At 47.3% G+C, this 18238-nt stretch overlaps 1 protein-coding gene across 9 annotated transcripts in view; it reads left to right on the forward strand.

Moving 5' to 3' along the window:
- srrm3 (serine/arginine repetitive matrix 3) overlaps nt 1-18238 on the forward strand; it is a 389856-nt gene that overhangs the window by 252879 nt on the left and 118739 nt on the right. Inside the window, exon 1 of one of the 9 annotated variants that reach the window (XM_085964228.1) lies at nt 11324-12278. The exons of the other annotated variants lie outside the window; for them this stretch is intronic. Coding sequence (XP_085820354.1) covers nt 12145-12278 — 134 coding nt within the window. The 5' untranslated portion in view covers nt 11324-12144. Of the gene's footprint in view, nt 1-11323; nt 12279-18238 lie in introns of those variants that run through there. 9 annotated transcript variants of the gene reach the window in all.

An 18238-nucleotide genomic window follows, 5' to 3' on the forward strand; every position in this document is an offset into this window, starting at 1 on the left:
TCAGCTAATGAACACACTACTGCTAAATAATCCTGAGTTTTTCTGCAACATCTCATGGCAGATGCATTAGTAATGCTTATCCATACTTTGGTTAATACAAACCACAGGTTGAGGATGCAGCGTGCACCGACCAACAGTGTGATGTGATAAATATCTCTACAACAACAGCAACTTGTATTTATATAGCGCCTTTAACACAGTAAAATGTCCCAAGGTGCTTCACAGGAGTATTATAAGACAAAAAATTTGACACCGAACCACATTAGGAGGAATTAGGGCAGGTGACCAAAAGCTTGGTCAAAGAGGTAGGTTTTAAGAAACACAAGTGATTAAGTATGTTGTGCCATGAGCTTATGTCAGACTGTTGGCCAGGCCATGTTCTATTACAATGTGTAGTAATTTTTGAGTGGAATAATATGCATCTTTATGGTTCTTATAGCCCTAGCAAACCAGGTGAAACCGTTTTGTGCTTCGCTTTGTCATTGCGCTTTCAGGCCTGCGGAAATACAATTTATCAACAAATGTTAAAGGTACCATCAGTAACATGAAAGAATTGATTATTTTATAGTCAAAGGCTACTTGAGAAACATTAGTGTTTACATAGAATTCCATCGGATATACGGCACAGAAACAGGCCATTCAGCCCAACCAGTCCATGCCGGCGTTTATGCTCCACTCGAGCCTCCTCCCGTCTTTCCTCATCTAAATCTATCAACATAACCCTCTATTCCCTTTTCTCATATGCTTATCTAGCCTCCCCTTAAATGCATCCATACTATTCGCCTCAACTACTCCCTGTGGTAGCAAGTTCCACATTCTCACCACCCTCTGGGTAAAGAATTTTCTCCTGAATTCCCTATTTGATTTCTTGGTGGCTATCTTATATTGATCCCCACAAGTGGAAACATTCTGTATCCAGTCTATCAAAACCTTTCATAATTTTAAAGACCTCTATTAGGTTACCCCTCAGCCTTCTCATTTCAAAAGAAAAGAGACCCAGCCTGTTCATCCTTTCCTGATAGATATACCCTCACATTTATGGTTGGAATAAACGGCTCTTTTTCCGAGTGGCAGGCAGTGACTAGTGGGGTACCGCAGGGATCGGTCCTTGGACCCCAGCTATTCACAATATATATTAATGATCTGGACGAGGGAACTAGATGTAATATCTCCAAGTTTGCAGACGACACAAAGCTGAGTGGGTGTGTGCTGTGAGGAGGATGCCGAGAAACTCCAGTATGATTTGGACAGGTTGGGTGATTGGGCAGAAGCATGGCAGATGCAATATAACGTGGATAAATGCGAGGTTATCCACTTTGGTGTCAAAAACAGGAAGGTGTGGCGGAGCCACCAGTGGGACTCGGATCTAATGTACATAATTATCTTTAACAAATTATTAGCTACAGAATGAATCTGTATCTTTGTTCATATCATTGCATGTACATAGCGCAGTCCCTTTAAGAATGAGACCAAACGTGATGACGTCATCACGTTGATCACGTGATCCTCCAGCGGCAGGAAAACGTGATGACATCATGGCGTCAGGCTGGGGAGCTGCCCTAGCCAGTCCTCGTGGAGCCAGCAAAGAGTACAGACCTGTAATGTAGTTCTCCTGTGTTTTCGTTTTAAACTCTGTTGATTAGTATTAAACATTGTTTGTTTGATAGACTGACTCGACCTCAGTCCTTTAGTTAGGAATCTAGCCATTCCTACAAAGGCAGATTATTATCTGAATGGCAATAGATTGGGAGAAGGGGAAGTGCAATGAGACCTGGGCGTCCTTGTGCACCAGTCGCTGAAAGTAAGCATGCAGGTGCAGCAGGCGGTTAAGAAGGCAAATGGTATGTTGGCCTTTGTAGCGAGAGGGTTTGAGTACAGGAACAAGGATGTCTTGCTGCAGTTGTACAGGGCCTTGGTGAGACCACACCTTGAGTATTGTGTGCAGTTTTGGTCGCCTTATCTGAGGAAGGATGTTCTTGCCATGGAAGGAGTGCAGCGAAGATTCACCAGGCTGATACCTGAGATGGCAGGAATGACGTATGAGGAGAGATTGGGTCGATTGGGCTTGTACTCGCTGGAGTTTAGAAGAATGAGAGGGGATCTCATCGAAACTTATAAAATTCTAACAGGACTAGACAGACTAGATGCTGGAAGGATGTTCCCGATGGTCGGGGAGTCCAGAACCAGGGGTCACAGTCTAAGGATAAGGGGTAAGCCATTTAGGACAGAGATGAGGAGGAATTTCTTCACCCAGAGAGTGGTGAACCTGTGGAATTCTCTACCAAAGAAGGCAGTTGAGGCCAATTCATTAAATATATTCAAGAAAGAGTTGAATATATTTCTTAAGGCTAAAGGGATCAAGGGATATGGGGAGAAGGCAGGAACAGGGTACTGAATTTGGATGATCAGCCATGATCTCATTGAATGGCGGAGCAGGCTCGAGGGGCCGAATGGCCTACTCCTGCTCCTATCTTCTATGTTTCTATGTATCATCCTTGTAAATCTTCTCTGCACCTTCTCCAGTGTCTCTATATCCTTTTTACAATATGTCGACCAGAATTGTACGCAGTACTCCAAATGTGGTCTAACCAAGTTTCGATACAAGTTTAGCATAACTTGTCCCATTTATCCCGTTTTATCCCATTTTAAGTTGTTTACATATTGCTGAATTCTAATTGAAGTCAATGTGTTCCCACCCCAGGTGCCTTGGGAGAGGCCCTACTCGCATTTCAGACCCCTGGTGGCATATTCAATTGTGACTTTATCTTTCTGCCCATAGACTTTCCCTAGTTTCAGGTAAATCCGCACAGGCCAGGAATTTGATGTCTGTAGCCTAAGAGCTGAGCCTGCACGTGCCACGGACTGCCAGAAGTGTTTGGTTGGTTGCTGCCTGCTGCACTTCGCTCCTGGCAGTTTGGGCAGTAACCATTTCCAGGTACTACTGCAGCCGCTGGAAGTACTGGTGCCACTGCATTTATATTACAGTGCTGCTGCTGGCTTGTGAGCTACCATCTGCAGCAGTCCTATAATGTAAGTGCACTGCATATTAATGAAGTCTATTGTCAAAGAGTTTCCGTTAACATGGGCGATGGAATGATTTTGAATGGAAGAGAGTAAATAGTAATCTGTGTTGATTGGAGTTAATCTTTCCTCCACAATTGATTTGTATTCAGAAACTAAGCTTGCCAAAGATACTGCTATTTATCACTCCTCAGTGAGCATTAATTGTTAGAATGTTATGAGCTAGCTGTATTTTAGGTACTGATAGTTTACATTTGTTAATAAGCAAGGAAGCTCGAGAGTTAATGAGCATGGATTCTGACAAGATGTTGGCAAGCCATTGCCCTGAGAAGGTGACGGTGGGCCACTTTGAGCCATTAGTAGCTTGCTGGGCCACTTCACAGGGTAGCTAAGAGTTAACCATGTGATCTTCTTAAACCCCTCACCCCGTCTCCTCCACCCTCATCTCCAACAACAAGAGCTCATGTACTTCTTTGTCACTAAGATTGAGACCATCCATTTAGCTGCCTCTGCCGCTTCCCTCTCTTCCCCTAGCCAAACTACCTCTCAGGTTTCCCCCTGCCCTAGCCCTGAACTCACATCTTTCTCTAGTTTTTCTTCTACCTCCCCTCATGCCTTCTCCGAGCTCATCTTGTCTATGAGACCCACCTCCTGCTACCTCAATCCTGTTCCCACTAAACTGCTGACCACCCAACTTCCCTTCCTGGCTCCCATGTTAGTTAATAATGTTAATAGTCCTCTCTCCTCAGGTACTGTTCCCCTCTCTTTCAAATCTGCAGTCATCACCCCTCTCCACAAAAAATCCTTGACCGCTCCATCCTTGCAAACTACTGCCCCATCTCCAACCTCCCTTTCCTCTCCAAAGTCCTTTAATGTGCTGTCGCCTCCCAAGTCAGTGCCCATCTTTCCCGTAACTCCTTGTTTGAACCCCTGCAATCAGGTTTCCGCCCCGCCACAGTACGGCTCTTATCAAAGTCACAAAATGACACGCTATGTGACTGTGACAGTGGTAAACAATCCCGCTTCGTCCTTCTTGACCAATCTGCTGCCTTTGACACAGTTGACCACACCATCTTCCTCCAACGCCGCTCCACCATCGTCCAGCTGGGTGGGACTGCAATCGCCTGGTTTCATTCTTATCTATCCAGTCATAGCCAGAAAAATCACAATCAATGGCTTTGCTTCCTGGTCCCGCGCTGTTACCTCTGGTGTCCCCCCAAGGATCTATCCTTGGCCCCCTCCTATTTCTCATCTACATACGGCCCCTCGCCGACATCATCCAAAAACACTGCATTCGTTTCCATATGTACGCTGACGACACCCAGCTCTATCTCACCACCACCTCTGTCGACCCATCCATTGTCTCTAAGTTGTCACACTGCTTGTCCGACATCCAGTACTGGATGAGCAAAACTTTCCTCAACTAAATATTGGGAAGACCAAAGCCATTGTCTTTGGTCCCCGCCACAAACTCCATTCCATAGCCACCGACTCCTCCCTCTCCCTAGTAACTGTCTGAGGCTGAACCAGACTGTTCGCAACCTTGGTGTCATATTTGACCCCGAGATGAGCTTCCGACCACATATCCGTGCCATCACTAAGACCACCTATTTCCACCTCCGGAACATCGCCCGTCTCTGCCTATCAGCTTATCTGCTGCTGAAACCCTCATCCATGCCTTTGTTACCCCTAGACTCGACTATTCCAATGCACTCCTGGCCAGCTTCCCATTTTGAACTTATCTTGTGATAGACCTAGCAAACACATTTCCTATATTACAACATTGACTACACTTCAAAAGCACTTAATTAGCTGTAAAGCACTTTGTTAGTCCTGAGGTTGTGAAAGGCGCTATAGATATGCAAGTCTTTCTTTCTACCTCTTCTCCAGTGATGCTGTATGTTGTTTGCTCTGCTTTAATGTATGTTTGGCTGGATGGGATGGTTTCTGATATGCTGATTAAGAAAGACATTTTTGATATGCTAATACACCAAGTTGCCACCAATCCTGGGCACATGGGAGAAATGGCTATTTAGTTCTCTCTCGGCACTTAAAGAAAGAACTTGCATTTATATAGTGCCTTTCAGGACCTCAGGACGTTCCAAAGCGCTTCATAGTGAATGTAGTCACAGTCGTAATGTAGGAAACGCAGCAGCCAATTTTGCGCACAGCAAAGTCCCACAATGTGATGATCACCAGATAATCTGTTTTTAGGTGTTGGTTGAGGGATAAATCGTGTCCAGGACAACAGGGAGAACTCCCCTGCTCTTCTTCGAAATAGTGCCATGAGATCTTTTACGTCCACCTGAGATGAGCAGGAGTAGGTCGTTCAGCCCCTCATGCCTGTTCCGCCATTCAATAAGATCATGGCTGATCTGAACCCAACTCCATTTAGCAGCTTTGGTTCCATATCACTTAATGTCCTTGCCTACCAAATATTTATCGATCTCAGATTTAAAATGATTAATTGAGCTAGCATCTACTGCTTTTTGTGGGAAAGAGTTCCACACTTCTACCACGCTTTGTGTGAAGAAGTGTTTCCTAACCTCTCTCCTGAATGGCCTGGCTCCAATTTTAACATCTCATCTGACAGTGCATCACTCTCTCTGTACTGCACTGGAGTGTCAGCCTGGATTACGTGCTCAAGTCTCTGGACTGGGATTTGAACCCACAACCTTCTGACTTAGAGGTGAGGCAAGAATCAGCTGGACTTCCCATCCCTAATCACTGCCCAGTAACCCTTGCTGGAAAGTGCATCTGTGTGAACATAGGATGCAATCAGACTTTTGTAATGTTGAACATTGAGCAATGGATTAAGTAGCTGGAGAATATTACAGGATTTTGAAGTTTAAGAACAATTCTGCTTGATTTTAGAAAAACTACAGGACTGGGGAAGCGAGTGGATTTTAAACTCACCAACCATTCTTCCCCAGTGCCCAGGACTAAAATGTCAAGCTCGTTGCATCAGCTTATCAGGAACCATATTAACCAACTGTTTAAACAGTCAAGAAATGCAAAGCAACTTGACAGCTAACAGAATAAAATATCACAGTGCATGAAGTAGAAATGCTACAATAACCCCACAGCTGACTACCCTGCTGACACTCACCATTCACACTCGCACGTGAGGTGTGAGACGAGACACCAGAGGCGGGGCTGGCTCCCGTGAAGCTGTATCACAGCATGATTCTGTACCTTCAACAACAGCAACTAGCATTTATATAGCGCCTTTAACATAGTAGCATGGTTATTCACAGGAGTGTGATCAGACCAAACATTAACACCAAGCCTCATAAGGAGATATTAGGGCAGGTGACCAAAAGCTTGGTCAAAGAGGTAGGATTTAAGGAGCGTCTTAAAGGAGCAGAGAGAGGTAGAGAGGCGGAGGTTTAAGGAGGGAATTCTAGAGTTTAGGGCCCAGGTAGCTGAAGCCACGGCCGCCAGTGGAGGGGCGAAGGAAATCAAGGATCCACAAGAGGCCCGAAATGGAATAACTTAGAGATCTCGGACAGTTGTAGAGCTGGAGAAGGTTACAGAGATAGGGAGAGAGACAATCAAATCCAAATTGCAGTACACGAAGTGACTGGTTTTCTTACATTTGCTCCCTTGAAAAGCATAAGATCCCACAAATACACATGGGCTGCACAAATAATGGAAAACCAGAACAGTCGGCTGTCTACTCCTGGTATTTTACTATGCAGATCATTTTCTTTCCCCTCACAATGATAGATTCATATCTTTCCCATCTGGCAGTTGTTTTCTGTCATTTAATTGTACCACACAAGCTGTTCACCTTCTGGTACTGGGTGTTGGAAATAGGACAGTGGAGGCTTAGCAGAACCAGCCTGTACTCATTGGGAAACTGCTTTTATGTAACGTTTTGCAGACCTTACCTTAGCTTAAAAGTGACTTCCTTTCATTGAAGAGGTTTCGAAGATTCGCAACAAGGATCGTCACAGCGCTCACAATGTTGACAATATTGAATTGGTGTTATTGGAGAAAAGGAGGGTGTGATGGGGACATGACACAGATCTGTAAAGTGATGAAACGCGTGGATAATATGGACGTGGTCTGGCTGTTTAACACAGTGATTGCAAGAGTAAAGCACTTGAGTGCAAATTAGTGAGCCTCAAAAAACAAGACTAGAAATGAGAAAAAAGAGTTTTTTTTCCCCCTCCAGCAGGTAGGTATATGAAGAGACTCTGATCAAACATAGTTAAATGGGCACTGTCACCATTACAGACTCCACACCTGGAATAACCTACTTCAAGAACGTTCTCTACCAATAAAAGTTTGGAAGCAAATCACTCCTACGTGGCAGACTCAGTAATCCGACACCTGGGGCAGACAGGCCCTCGGTACTCTGGGACACTGCTGGTGTTTGACCAGCTAGCCTGACTCACCAATGGAATCTGGAGTGGTAAATGTGTTATTGGACATTGAGACACTTTATACCTGGTACTAGAGAACTCCACAAGTTAATGGTCTAGTTGGTAGAGTGATCCTGACTGGATAAGCAGCAGGAAGCTTACCAATGCTGTATGCTGACAGGCTGGTTTTGCCTGGTTAAATCCCACCAGTATTCCTGCACACACTTTGTTCTGCCAACCTGCAGTTAAGCTTTCTGGACTTAGCTAAGTGAGGTGCCGCCCGATGAGGAGATTGTGTGCACTCCGTATTGGGCACGTGTCTTGATTTCTCAGCAGCTTAGTTTGGCAATTCTTAAACATTGTGATGACTCCCTCAAATAACAACAGAAAATGCTGGAAACGCTCAGCAGGTCAGGCAGCATCGAGGAGAGAGAACCAGAGTCAACGTTTCAGGTCAAACCCTTCATCAGAACTGGAAAAGGTTAGGGAAGAGAGATGACCTCCTGCCTGTGTCAGCCACCCAGCGATCCAAAAAACAAACCCAGAAACATTTTTGAGGGGCCACATAAGCTGATGGGAAATATACTTAATATTTTTTGCAGCTACACAATACCTCATCTCATAACATCATTTGAATTGTGAGGAACATAAACACCGACATAGACCTGTTTCTGTGCTGTGAATTCTGTGTGGCCTCCTCAGAGCCCATTCATGATTTTATCTTTTCCACAAGAGTACAGGAAGTGCTCTTTATGCAATTTGTATGTAATTAAAAATTAAACAGTACATAGTCCATGGTCTCAATAAACCCGCAACTTTAGCTATTCCAGCGCATCGGGGTCTCAGACACCATAGGACCCCCAATCTGCATAATTAAGCAGGCTGTTTGTTGCGGGACTGTTGCGCGCCTATTTCCCGGCCTGCTCCAAAGTCACGGTGGGCCAGGCATCAGGGGAACGGGCTGGAAGGTAGTGCACCCCAATGTTTGCCCCGCTAATGCCCCGTTCCCAGTCAAAAATGGGGACGGAAAGCGACCCCATTGATACCTAATGAAGTAAAACAACATCTGTAAATGCTCACGTATTACTGGCCTCACTATTGAACAAGCTTTTCCTGTTCAGTACTTCATGTTCTTGCGCACAAAGCGAAAAAAATGCTTTTGCTGCTCTTAATAGTTTATTAAAGCTATCAAAAGAAAGCAACATCCTGGATAGTCTAGACAGTTGTATCATCAGACATGTACAGTCCAAAAAATTGAATTGTCCGGTAATTTGAGTTAAGCTACAAAGCAAAGTGGGAAAATAGTAACAAAAAATTGAATTATCTTGATAATTTTGAATCAAGGAACTTTCAATTAAGAAGGATAGGGTACAGTGTTGGGTTTGACACTACCATCTAACTTGTGGCCTCCTCAGAGCCTATCCATAATTCTATCTTTTCCACAAGAGAACAGGAAGAGCTCTTTACGGCTTTTGGATGTAATTAAAAATTAAACAGCTCACATATGAGCCATGACCTCAATAAAACCACAACTTCGATAAGTGAAGCCCATCCTTGCAGTGCAGTGGTGCATGTACAGACTTTAATCGGATTCCTTTGGGTTGCTTGCATTGCATGAATAGGACCTTCCAGGACAGATTGCCTGCTTGTTGTTATCTGTCCACGCTGGAAAAAAATCACTGCAGCTCTCCCCTTGACTTTTAAACCACCATGTTGAATTTTACAGAATGAATCATCCCTATTTTAAATAAATCCTGTCGCAGTGAATTAACCAAATGCCCTTCCTCTGCTGTATTTTTATGAAAGAAAAAAAAAGATAATGAATTTCACCATCCAAATGCTAAGACTAAAACTGTAGAGTTAGTAATACAAAAGGTCACTGTTTGGGGGTCCAAGGTAATTCCCAGGGTTATGGAGTTAGTACCCCTTACCAAATTCCACTTTAATTCTTAGCTTAAGGCTAATTGTACCATTGTCTGACTGAATTCAGTTAACCTAGGAATCGAATATGAGACCGTGCTAGTCTGCATGACTTAGCTAGTCACTGGATAAACTGCTGAGCCACTGGGGAAGCGTCTTCTCTATTACTTAGCAACACAATGAACCTAGGCCTTGTACAGCTGATTTTATGGTATCCAGTAGCTAAAGATGATTCTGTGAATGAAACCTTACAGCAATTTTACATGGGATCCTGAGGCAATCTTTCTGATTGGAGAGCCTTTGTCTTCTTTAAACCGGGTACTATTGAGCGCATTTTTTCCCCCTGCTCCATCCCATTTTGGCATAAAGAAAAAAATGTATACTTGCTGTCAATGTAATCGTACATGTGCATCGAGCTTGTTTTAATTCTTAATTTAACTCTAGCTATGAGGAATAACATGGAAAGGTAGATCCCTTGTTACCCTGTTTAAACTGTTTGCCACCTCCTCTGAAATCAGCAGCAACAATCCTCATGTAAGTGGACAATGGCAGAACCTGTATGTGTGGAAAACTAGATGGTTATAGCGTTCAGCCCAGATAATGATACCAGGTCTTAAAAAAGACAGGTTAAATAGAGGCCTTAACAATAGAGTTATCTGGATTGAGCTGAAAGTGAATCTAAGAGCAGTTTAATGGTCAACTTTCAGTGCATCTTTTGTCTGGTGTGGCAGTTATTAGGGACAGTAATGTGCTGCAATTGGTATGCTTTACTGCAGAATAAGGTGAGGCATTAGCAATAACACCCTCTCCTCTTCCAGCCCCATTAGATCCACCATCCCTCGGTGTGAATAAAACAAAGTCCTCCACAATTTCCATAATTACTGTTGGATGTCCTCCTTCTGTAACTGGGAATATGGGGTGATTTTATCAATGGGGACGTGATGGAGCGGGAAAGCTGCTTGTTGGGTTTTAGTCCCGCCTCCATCCATGTCTGGCCAACCCACGCTATTTTCCCTTGATTGGCCTTGTTAAGCCCGCCCAGCAGGCTTAGCTGGCCAATTAAGGGAAAGCCGGTGACAGATGATGTCAGCGTATGACACTTCATCTGTCAAGATGTTTTGACAGATGAATTGTCATCGTTTGAGAGCTCTGTGAAGCTGTCAAACACTGACAGTCTGTCTTCTAAGTTGAGACCTAGGACACAGGCTCACTTAGAAAGCTTTCCTGAGCAGAAAGCAGAGGCTGCTGTATCTGAGAATGCAGCAGCCATTCTGCTTTCTCTGCCGGTGAGATGAGGCAGCTCCGCAGCCTAAAGGGATGAAGCCTGGAGGAAGAAGCAAAGGTAAGTAATCTTATTAAAACACTTTAGAGTCACCTCACACACTTACCTCTCCACACTTGCACTCATCACTCACCTGCACACTGGACATTTCGGCCCCTCTGACCCCCGCAAACCCACGGCTCGCCTCGCTGACCCTGGCGAGGTTCGGAGCTGTCGGGAAGCCCATACTTCAGGGCTCAAAATAGGGATTAGCCAAAAAACTGCCGATTACCAACCTGCTAACAGGCAGTTAACTGGCATTAATCCCCTTCCCACCTCGAGGAGACAGGACCCGGCGCGGGTCAGGTACCCGTCTCCTGGCAAGATGGCATGGAGGTGGGTTGGGGGCGGGATGGGTACCCACTCCCAGATTCTGCCATTTTCCCGGCAGTCCCGCCTCCCCAGGGCTGGGAAAATCGCCCCCCTAAGTGTCCTTTAAAATAAAATCTATTCCAAGGGGATCACTTATAGAATCATACAGCACAGGGGAGGTCATTCGGCCCATCGTGCCTGTGCTGGCTCTTTGAAAGAGCTCTCCAATTAGTCCCACTCCCGAGCTCCTTCCCCACAGCTCTGCAATTTTTTTCACCCCTTCTCGGATTTATCCAATTCCCTTTTGAAAGGTAATATTGAATCTGCTTCCACCACCTTTTCAGGCAGCGCATTCCAGATCACAACAACTCGCTGCATTAAAAAAATTCTCCTCATCTCCCCTCTGGTTCTTTTGCCAATTACTGTACCTTAAATCTGCGTTCTCCGGTTACCGACCCTCCTGCCGGTGGAAACCGCTCAAAACTTGCAGCCGTACCTGATAAAAACATTCCTTATTTAATGGGTTTATTTCCAGCATCACTGTGATTTTGTATAAGTTCCAACGCACACAAAAAAGCTAATGTAGGAACATAACCTCCAGTATCTCTGGGTTTTTTTACAAATAGGACACGGGCACAATTGGCCAAATGCACTCCTGTGCTGTAATATCTTTAAGATTAGACCCTGAATGAATTTGTTGCATGTAACACTCCTGGGTATTATTTGTGAAGCAGAATAATTCCTTCAGCAATTTTCATTTTAATAATTCAGCTGAAGATATTATTTCTGAGACACTTGCACAATATGATTGCGTCGATGAGTGATCCGCTGAATCCTGACTCACTTACTCCTGTAGCCGAAGATACTGTGTGTTTGAAGAAGACGATGGTATGCATGGGCAGATGCTGGCAGCAAGCTGTCTATGCGAAAGCCTGGACCCCTTCTCTTAAGGTCAACACACTGTGTAATAACAAGTGTGTGAGAATCTCGTGCTGACTGCTGGGAGTATGCTGCTGCAGCGAGTAGCTGGCTTGTATGTGAATCAGTTCCTGCAGTCACAGTGAAACCTTCAGCACCTCGCCGCCACTTTAAACCCGCCAGGCCTTCTGTTTGCTGCATTCGTACAAAGTGCGTTCTTCCTCCTCCTGAAACCCTTATTCTTTCTATCCTTCGCACCGCAACGTTCATGAGACCCACCAGATGGCAGCTGTTAATGAGAACGAGAATGAATGCCAGGCACCGGGGGGAAGCTGCACAGATGGATGCGCTTCCCACCCTGACTACTGCAGCAGAGAAGCTGCCACTAGTCAGAGGGAAGATCGGAGAGAGTGCAGGTAGGCAGGGGCCAGATCACGAAACACACTTCACTGCCATCCTTGTAAACTACATTCTGCGTCTGTCTTGCTTCTATAGAGTTGTCATTTCTCTCCTCAGTTGTAGACGGGTAGTGGTTCCGCGTTGTCCCAGGGTGATCAACCAGTCTAAAAGTAGATCCCTAGTTGATATGAAAACTACAGCTTAAAGATTAAGGGGTGGTCTGCTTGAGGTGTTTAAGGAGATTAAAGGAATTGATAGGGTAGATGGAGAAAAACTATTTCCTCTGATGGTGGAATCCAGAACAAGGGGGCATAAATTTAGAGCCAGGCTGTTCAGATGTGATATCAGGAAGCACTTCTTCACACAAAGGGTAGTGGAAATCAGGAAAACTCTCCCACTAAAAGCTTTTGAGGCTAGAGGTCAATTAAAAATTTCAAAACTGAGATTGATCGATTTTTGTTAGGCAAGGGTAGTAAGGGTTACGGAATCAAGGCGGGGAGATGGACTTAAGACACAGATCAGTCTCGATCTAATTAAATGATGGAACAGACTCGAGAAATTACAAACTTGAAATTACGGGTTTCTCCAGACTTCCTGGAGAAATTAACTGCAGGACATCTTTTAAATTTTTTCAACAGATTTCCCGTCAGAGAGCCAGCCAGATTGCCAGACTGGATGCCTGTTGGGCGGGAAAGCAGCCGGGGAGCAGGTGTCAACTAAGCAGAAGATCACGGAGGGGAGGGGGTGTTGGACATCGGGGGGGGGGTGGGACATTGGCATCAGTTGGACATCGCTGGGGGGCCGGACTCTGCGGGGTTAGGGGGTGAATCAGACATCGCGGGGGATTGGACACTGTGGGGTTAGGGGGTGAATCAGACATCGCGGGGGATTGGACACTGTGGGGTTAGAGGGTGAATCAGACATCGCGGGGGATTGGACACTGTGGGGTTAGGGGGTGAATCAGACATCGCGGGGGATTGGACACTGTGGGGTTAGGGGGTGAATCAGACATCGCGGGGGATTGGACAGTGTGGGGTTAGGGGGTGAATCAGACATCGCGGGGGATTGGACAGTGTGGGGTTAGGGGGTGAATCAGACATCGCGGGGGATTGGACACTGTGGGGTTAGGGGGTGAATCAGACATCGCGGGGGATTGGACAGTGTGGGGTTAGGGGGTGAATCAGACATCGCAGGGGGGTTGGACACTGGGGTTAGGGGGTGAATCAGACATCGCGGGGGATTGGACACTGTGGGGTTAGGGGGTGAATCAGACATCGCGGGGGATTGGACAGTGTGGGGTTAGGGGGTGAATCAGACATCGCGGGGGATTGGACACTGTGGGGTTAGGGGGTGAATCAGACATCGCGGGGGATTGGACACTGTGGGGTTAGGGGGTGAATCAGACACCGCGGGGGATTGGACAGTGTGGGGTTAGGGGGTGAATCAGACATCGCGGGGGATTGGACAGTGTGGGGTTAGGGGGTGAATCAGACATCGCGGAGGATTGGACACTGGGGTTAGGGGGTGAATCAGACATCGCGGGGGTAGTATTTGGCCGATCGCGGGGTCCAGTCGTGTGCAGGTAAGCTTGTTGGGCCCGGAGGAAACACTCCTGCTCCTCCTGGCCCACAAACAGTACAATAAAGACACTTACCTTATGGATCCAGCCCTTCTTGCCTCCTTGTACATGCCGAAATTCCCAAGGCCCGGGAATCCCAGCCTCCAAGAGTTAAAAATAAAAATCCTGTTAAAATGGAGGCACGCAACATCCTTAAAAGATTTCAGTGACCGGCCTGCCTCCCAAGAGTGGATTGATCACCCGCCCCGACCCACCTCCATTAAAACCCAAAGTAGGGGGGTTGGAGGCAGGTTTGAAATTTTTACCTTCAGACCCGTCCCACCCCAACCGTCCTTGGGGGTTAAAATTCCCCTCAATATTTCAATTGTAAATCATATTTCAGAAGCTGTCACATCAGGTACCATAGAGGTACCTGATTCTCGGCTAATTTACGTCGGTTTACACCCTGTGGCATCGTACGAGGGGTCAAGTTCAATCTGAAGCTGAAAGCTGCTGCAGTGCCTCTTTAAGGATGGCTTTATGAAAAGAGGTCCAATGTTCCAGCAGATGTTTGGAACAGGCTTAAAAAACAGCTTGGAAACGGCCCAGACTGTTTGCTAGTGATGGCATCAGCCACACCACAAGAATAGAGTTGGATACATGTAAAATCCAACATGGTAACGCTGTTTATTGAAGATGTCATTGTATTGGGCTATCTACTGATGTTTATTTTCTTACTTACAAATGCAGCTGAAACTTTTACAGAGGAACATTAGAAAAGGGTAATGATTGGGTTTATATTTAATCTCAGTCATAGGTTGACAACTCAGTCTTGTTGAGATTGGATGTTTTAACAGCGATTTCAACATGGTCAAGTTTCAATGGCACAGGATGAGGTATCCTGATGAAGTGCATCTATTATCCAACCTTAATACCATTTAGGTTTATTAAAGCATATTAACAATTTGTCTGAATCCATTATTCTTTCCCTATCACTTTGTAATAGATTAAATGCGGTTTGTGTTCCTTTACGGTGGCATAGTGGTTAGCACTGTTGCCTCACAGCGCCAGGGACCCGGGTTCGAATCCGGCCTCGGGTGACTGTCTGTGTGGAGTTTGCACATTCTCCCCGTGTTTGCGTGGGTTTCCTCCGGGTGCTCCGGTTTCCTCCCACAGTCCAAAGATGTGCGAGTTAGGTTGATTGGCTATGATAAATTGACCCTTAGTGTTAGGGGGATTAAATACGTGGGGTTACGGGGATAGGGTGGGATATGTGTTGGTGTAGGGGTTACGGGGATCAGGTGGGATATGTGTCGGTGCAGGCTCGATGGGCTGAAATGGCCTCTATCTGCACTGTGGGGTTTCTGTGATTTCTGTGAAAAGGAGCTGGATGGATATCTATTTCAGAGCCTGGTTGAAGGTTATTAGGATAAGTGGAGCCACGGATGGCCAAATACTATAGGGAACATTGTGACTTCAGTCTTGCTGTGACAATGGAAATACCACTGGAATGCAACCAGTTAGGATTGAATAATGTAGAGTGTAACATTGGATTGAGATGTTGGAATTTCACTTGATTGCCATCAAGAATTGAGGAGATTTCCCTTCTTGGAAGGCTTGTGTGTGATTAGTCACCTCCCTCAACCAATAAAATCAATTCCAGCACAGTGCAGATGGTTGGGAACAGGTTTGATGGACTAAATTTATTCACTATTCTCCAATAATCAAAGTGATCAACGCAGAATTAATCACAGGGTCGCTGTACCCTTTACTGAGTTTTACAGTAAAACAGGAAGGGGGAAAAATTTGATTGGTTTGCGCCTCCCGTTAGCGCCCTAAGACGGCGCTAATGGGGCGCAAAGCAACTAGCACCCGGGCGCGGCAATGTTTGCGCCGCATCGCGAAATTGACTAGTTTTTGCGGCGGCACAAAAGTTTACCGCCCCGATCTCCTGCGCCTGCAGATCGTGACGTCAGTCGAGCGTGCAACACCCTGGTGGCACCCCGGACCGGATATTGAGTGCCGCCCCCCTCCTTTCCGCCTGCCGCAAGCAACGACAGGGAGACTGGAACGTTTCCCAGTCGGTGAGGAGCTGGGAGGGACACTATTTAAAGGCGCCCTCTTCCTGCCTTTTTCTGTGGTAGACATTTTTGCACCACTCATTCTGACAGAGATAGAGAGATTCTGAGAGAGAGAAAGAGACTTCTGCATAGAGTCGATGCTGTGTTGGCTACTGAGCATCACTTTGCAGGTACTTTTGGATTTGACCTTCATTACTTCGATTGTCAAGAGACTATGGGGGCTGCACTGATTCGGGGTGTCGTCCTGCGCCTGCAGAATCGGAGGCAACAGAGATGCAGAGAGAGTGGCAATCATGGCCAGACACAGGAGGGCCAACAGGCCTCTGCACAGGAGATCTTACCCTCCCAGGGTATTCCGGGAACAATTCTCCTACATTAATTTGTCTGAGGAGCAGTGTTTGCGAAGGCTGCGCTTCAACAAGGAGGTGGTCACTGAGTTCTGCCACCTGCTGCAGCCAGATCTGCAGCCTCAACCGAGGACCAGGACGTCTGTCGGTGGCAGTGAAGGTCACAGTGGCTCTGAATTTTTATGCCACCGGCTCCTTTCAAGCAGCTACTGGGGACATCGCCAATATCTCCCAGTTCGCAGTCCATTGCTGTATCCGTCAGGTCACAAGTGCCCTCTATAAAAGGAGACGCCAGTACATTTCTTTCCCCATGACCCGGGCCAAACAGCATGAACGCGCATTGGGCTTTGCAAGGATAACGGGCTTCCCCATGGTGCAGGACGCATTGACTGCACACATGTGGCATTGCGGGCACCGCATGAGAATGCAGAGGATTTCTGCAACCGAAAGGGGTTCCACTCCTTTAACGTCCAGTTGGTCTGTGACCACAGACAGCTGATACTCGCTGTCAATGCCCGCTATCCTGGCAGCAGCCACGATGCTTTCATCCTGCGCCAGGCTGGTGTGCCAGACCTTTTCCAGGCACCGCATTAGTCAAGTGGTTGGCTCCTCGGTGACAAGGGTTATCCACTCTGCACCTGGCTGATGACACCGCTCCGTAACCCCAACACCCCTGCTGAGCTGCGGTACAATGAGAGCCATCTCGCCACCAGGAACATCATTGAGCAGACGATAGACGTGCTCAAGCAACGGTTCCGCTGTCTGGACCACTCAGGAGGAGCCCTGCAGTACTCGCCTGAGCGAGTCTCCCTCTTCATAGTTGTATGCGGCATGCTTCACAACCTGGCAATCCTCAGGACCCAGCCAATGCCACCAGGGATTGGTGTACCACCGGAGGAGGAGGAGGAAGAGGAGGAGGAAGATCAGCAGCAGCACCAAGGCGGGAGGGAGGCCCACAATGTTGAAACTGCAAGGGCCGTCCGTCAACGGCTGATAACAAGCCGCTTCTGGGCCCTTACTGAGGAAATGGCTTCTGGCATGGAGAATAACATCATGGAAAGCAACCCGCAACCCCTAAGCCGGCCAAGGCAGCAATGATTCCAAAGGATAAACTTGTACATTTTGAATACAGAGGCCTAGAAATTCAGGTGGCTGCGCCACCCGTTAGCGCCTTAAGAGGGCGCTAAGTGGGTCACAAGCCACTGGCCACGCCTCCCGCTAAATTCTGCGGGACGCTAATGGTGGCGTTAGCCGTTAGCGCTGCGCCGCTACCGATGACATCATCGGCGTGCGCAGCGCCCCGGCTGCGATATTAGGAAGCGTCCCCTGATTTAGAGTCATAGGGGGAAAAATTGGGTGAGTAGCACCACCTGTTAGCGCCTAAAGAGGCAGTCAGTGGCTGTAGCGCCACTGGCTGCGCCTCCTGCGATATTCAGCAGAGGCGCTAATGGTGGCGTTAGCCATTTGCGCTGCGCCGCCACCGATGACGTCATCGGTGTGCGCAGCGCCCCATTCACGATATTTGGTAGCGAACGCCGCAGTTGTGGCGTTCGCTACCCGCGCCCGGTTCACGGGGCCTTGCTGTGCCGGCAGCGACGCAAGTTAAGGTGGAGGTGCGGGGCGGCCGCCTTTTTCGGCGGCCGCCTGCCAGCACCTCCGTCCCCGGCCTCCTGACCAGCCCCCACCGCACCCCCCCCCGCGGCATTGCCGGCTGTTTCCCGAGAGCCCGGCACTTCTCCTTGGTGCCGGGCTCGTTTGCTGGCACTCACAAGCGGGGATCGCGCTGTTGCAGGCCCCTCCCCCTCAACAACGGGAGGAAGGCCTGCAGTACCACAGCGTGCCGTGCCGTAGCGTGCGGCGCTGCGGCACGTTGCGCTGCGATATTCAGTTTCAGCGCCCTAAGAGGGACGGGGAGCGCCTCGAGCCTTGCCCCATCTCCCTCTAGGGGCAATGAAACTGAATATCTGACGATTGCTAAAGCCTCGAACGCT

Source organism: Somniosus microcephalus, chromosome 22 (genome assembly GCF_052327205.1).
Source record: "Somniosus microcephalus isolate GS21.2 chromosome 22, FLI_Smic_1.0, whole genome shotgun sequence".
NCBI classification, from domain to species: Eukaryota; Metazoa; Chordata; class Chondrichthyes; order Squaliformes; family Somniosidae; genus Somniosus; species Somniosus microcephalus.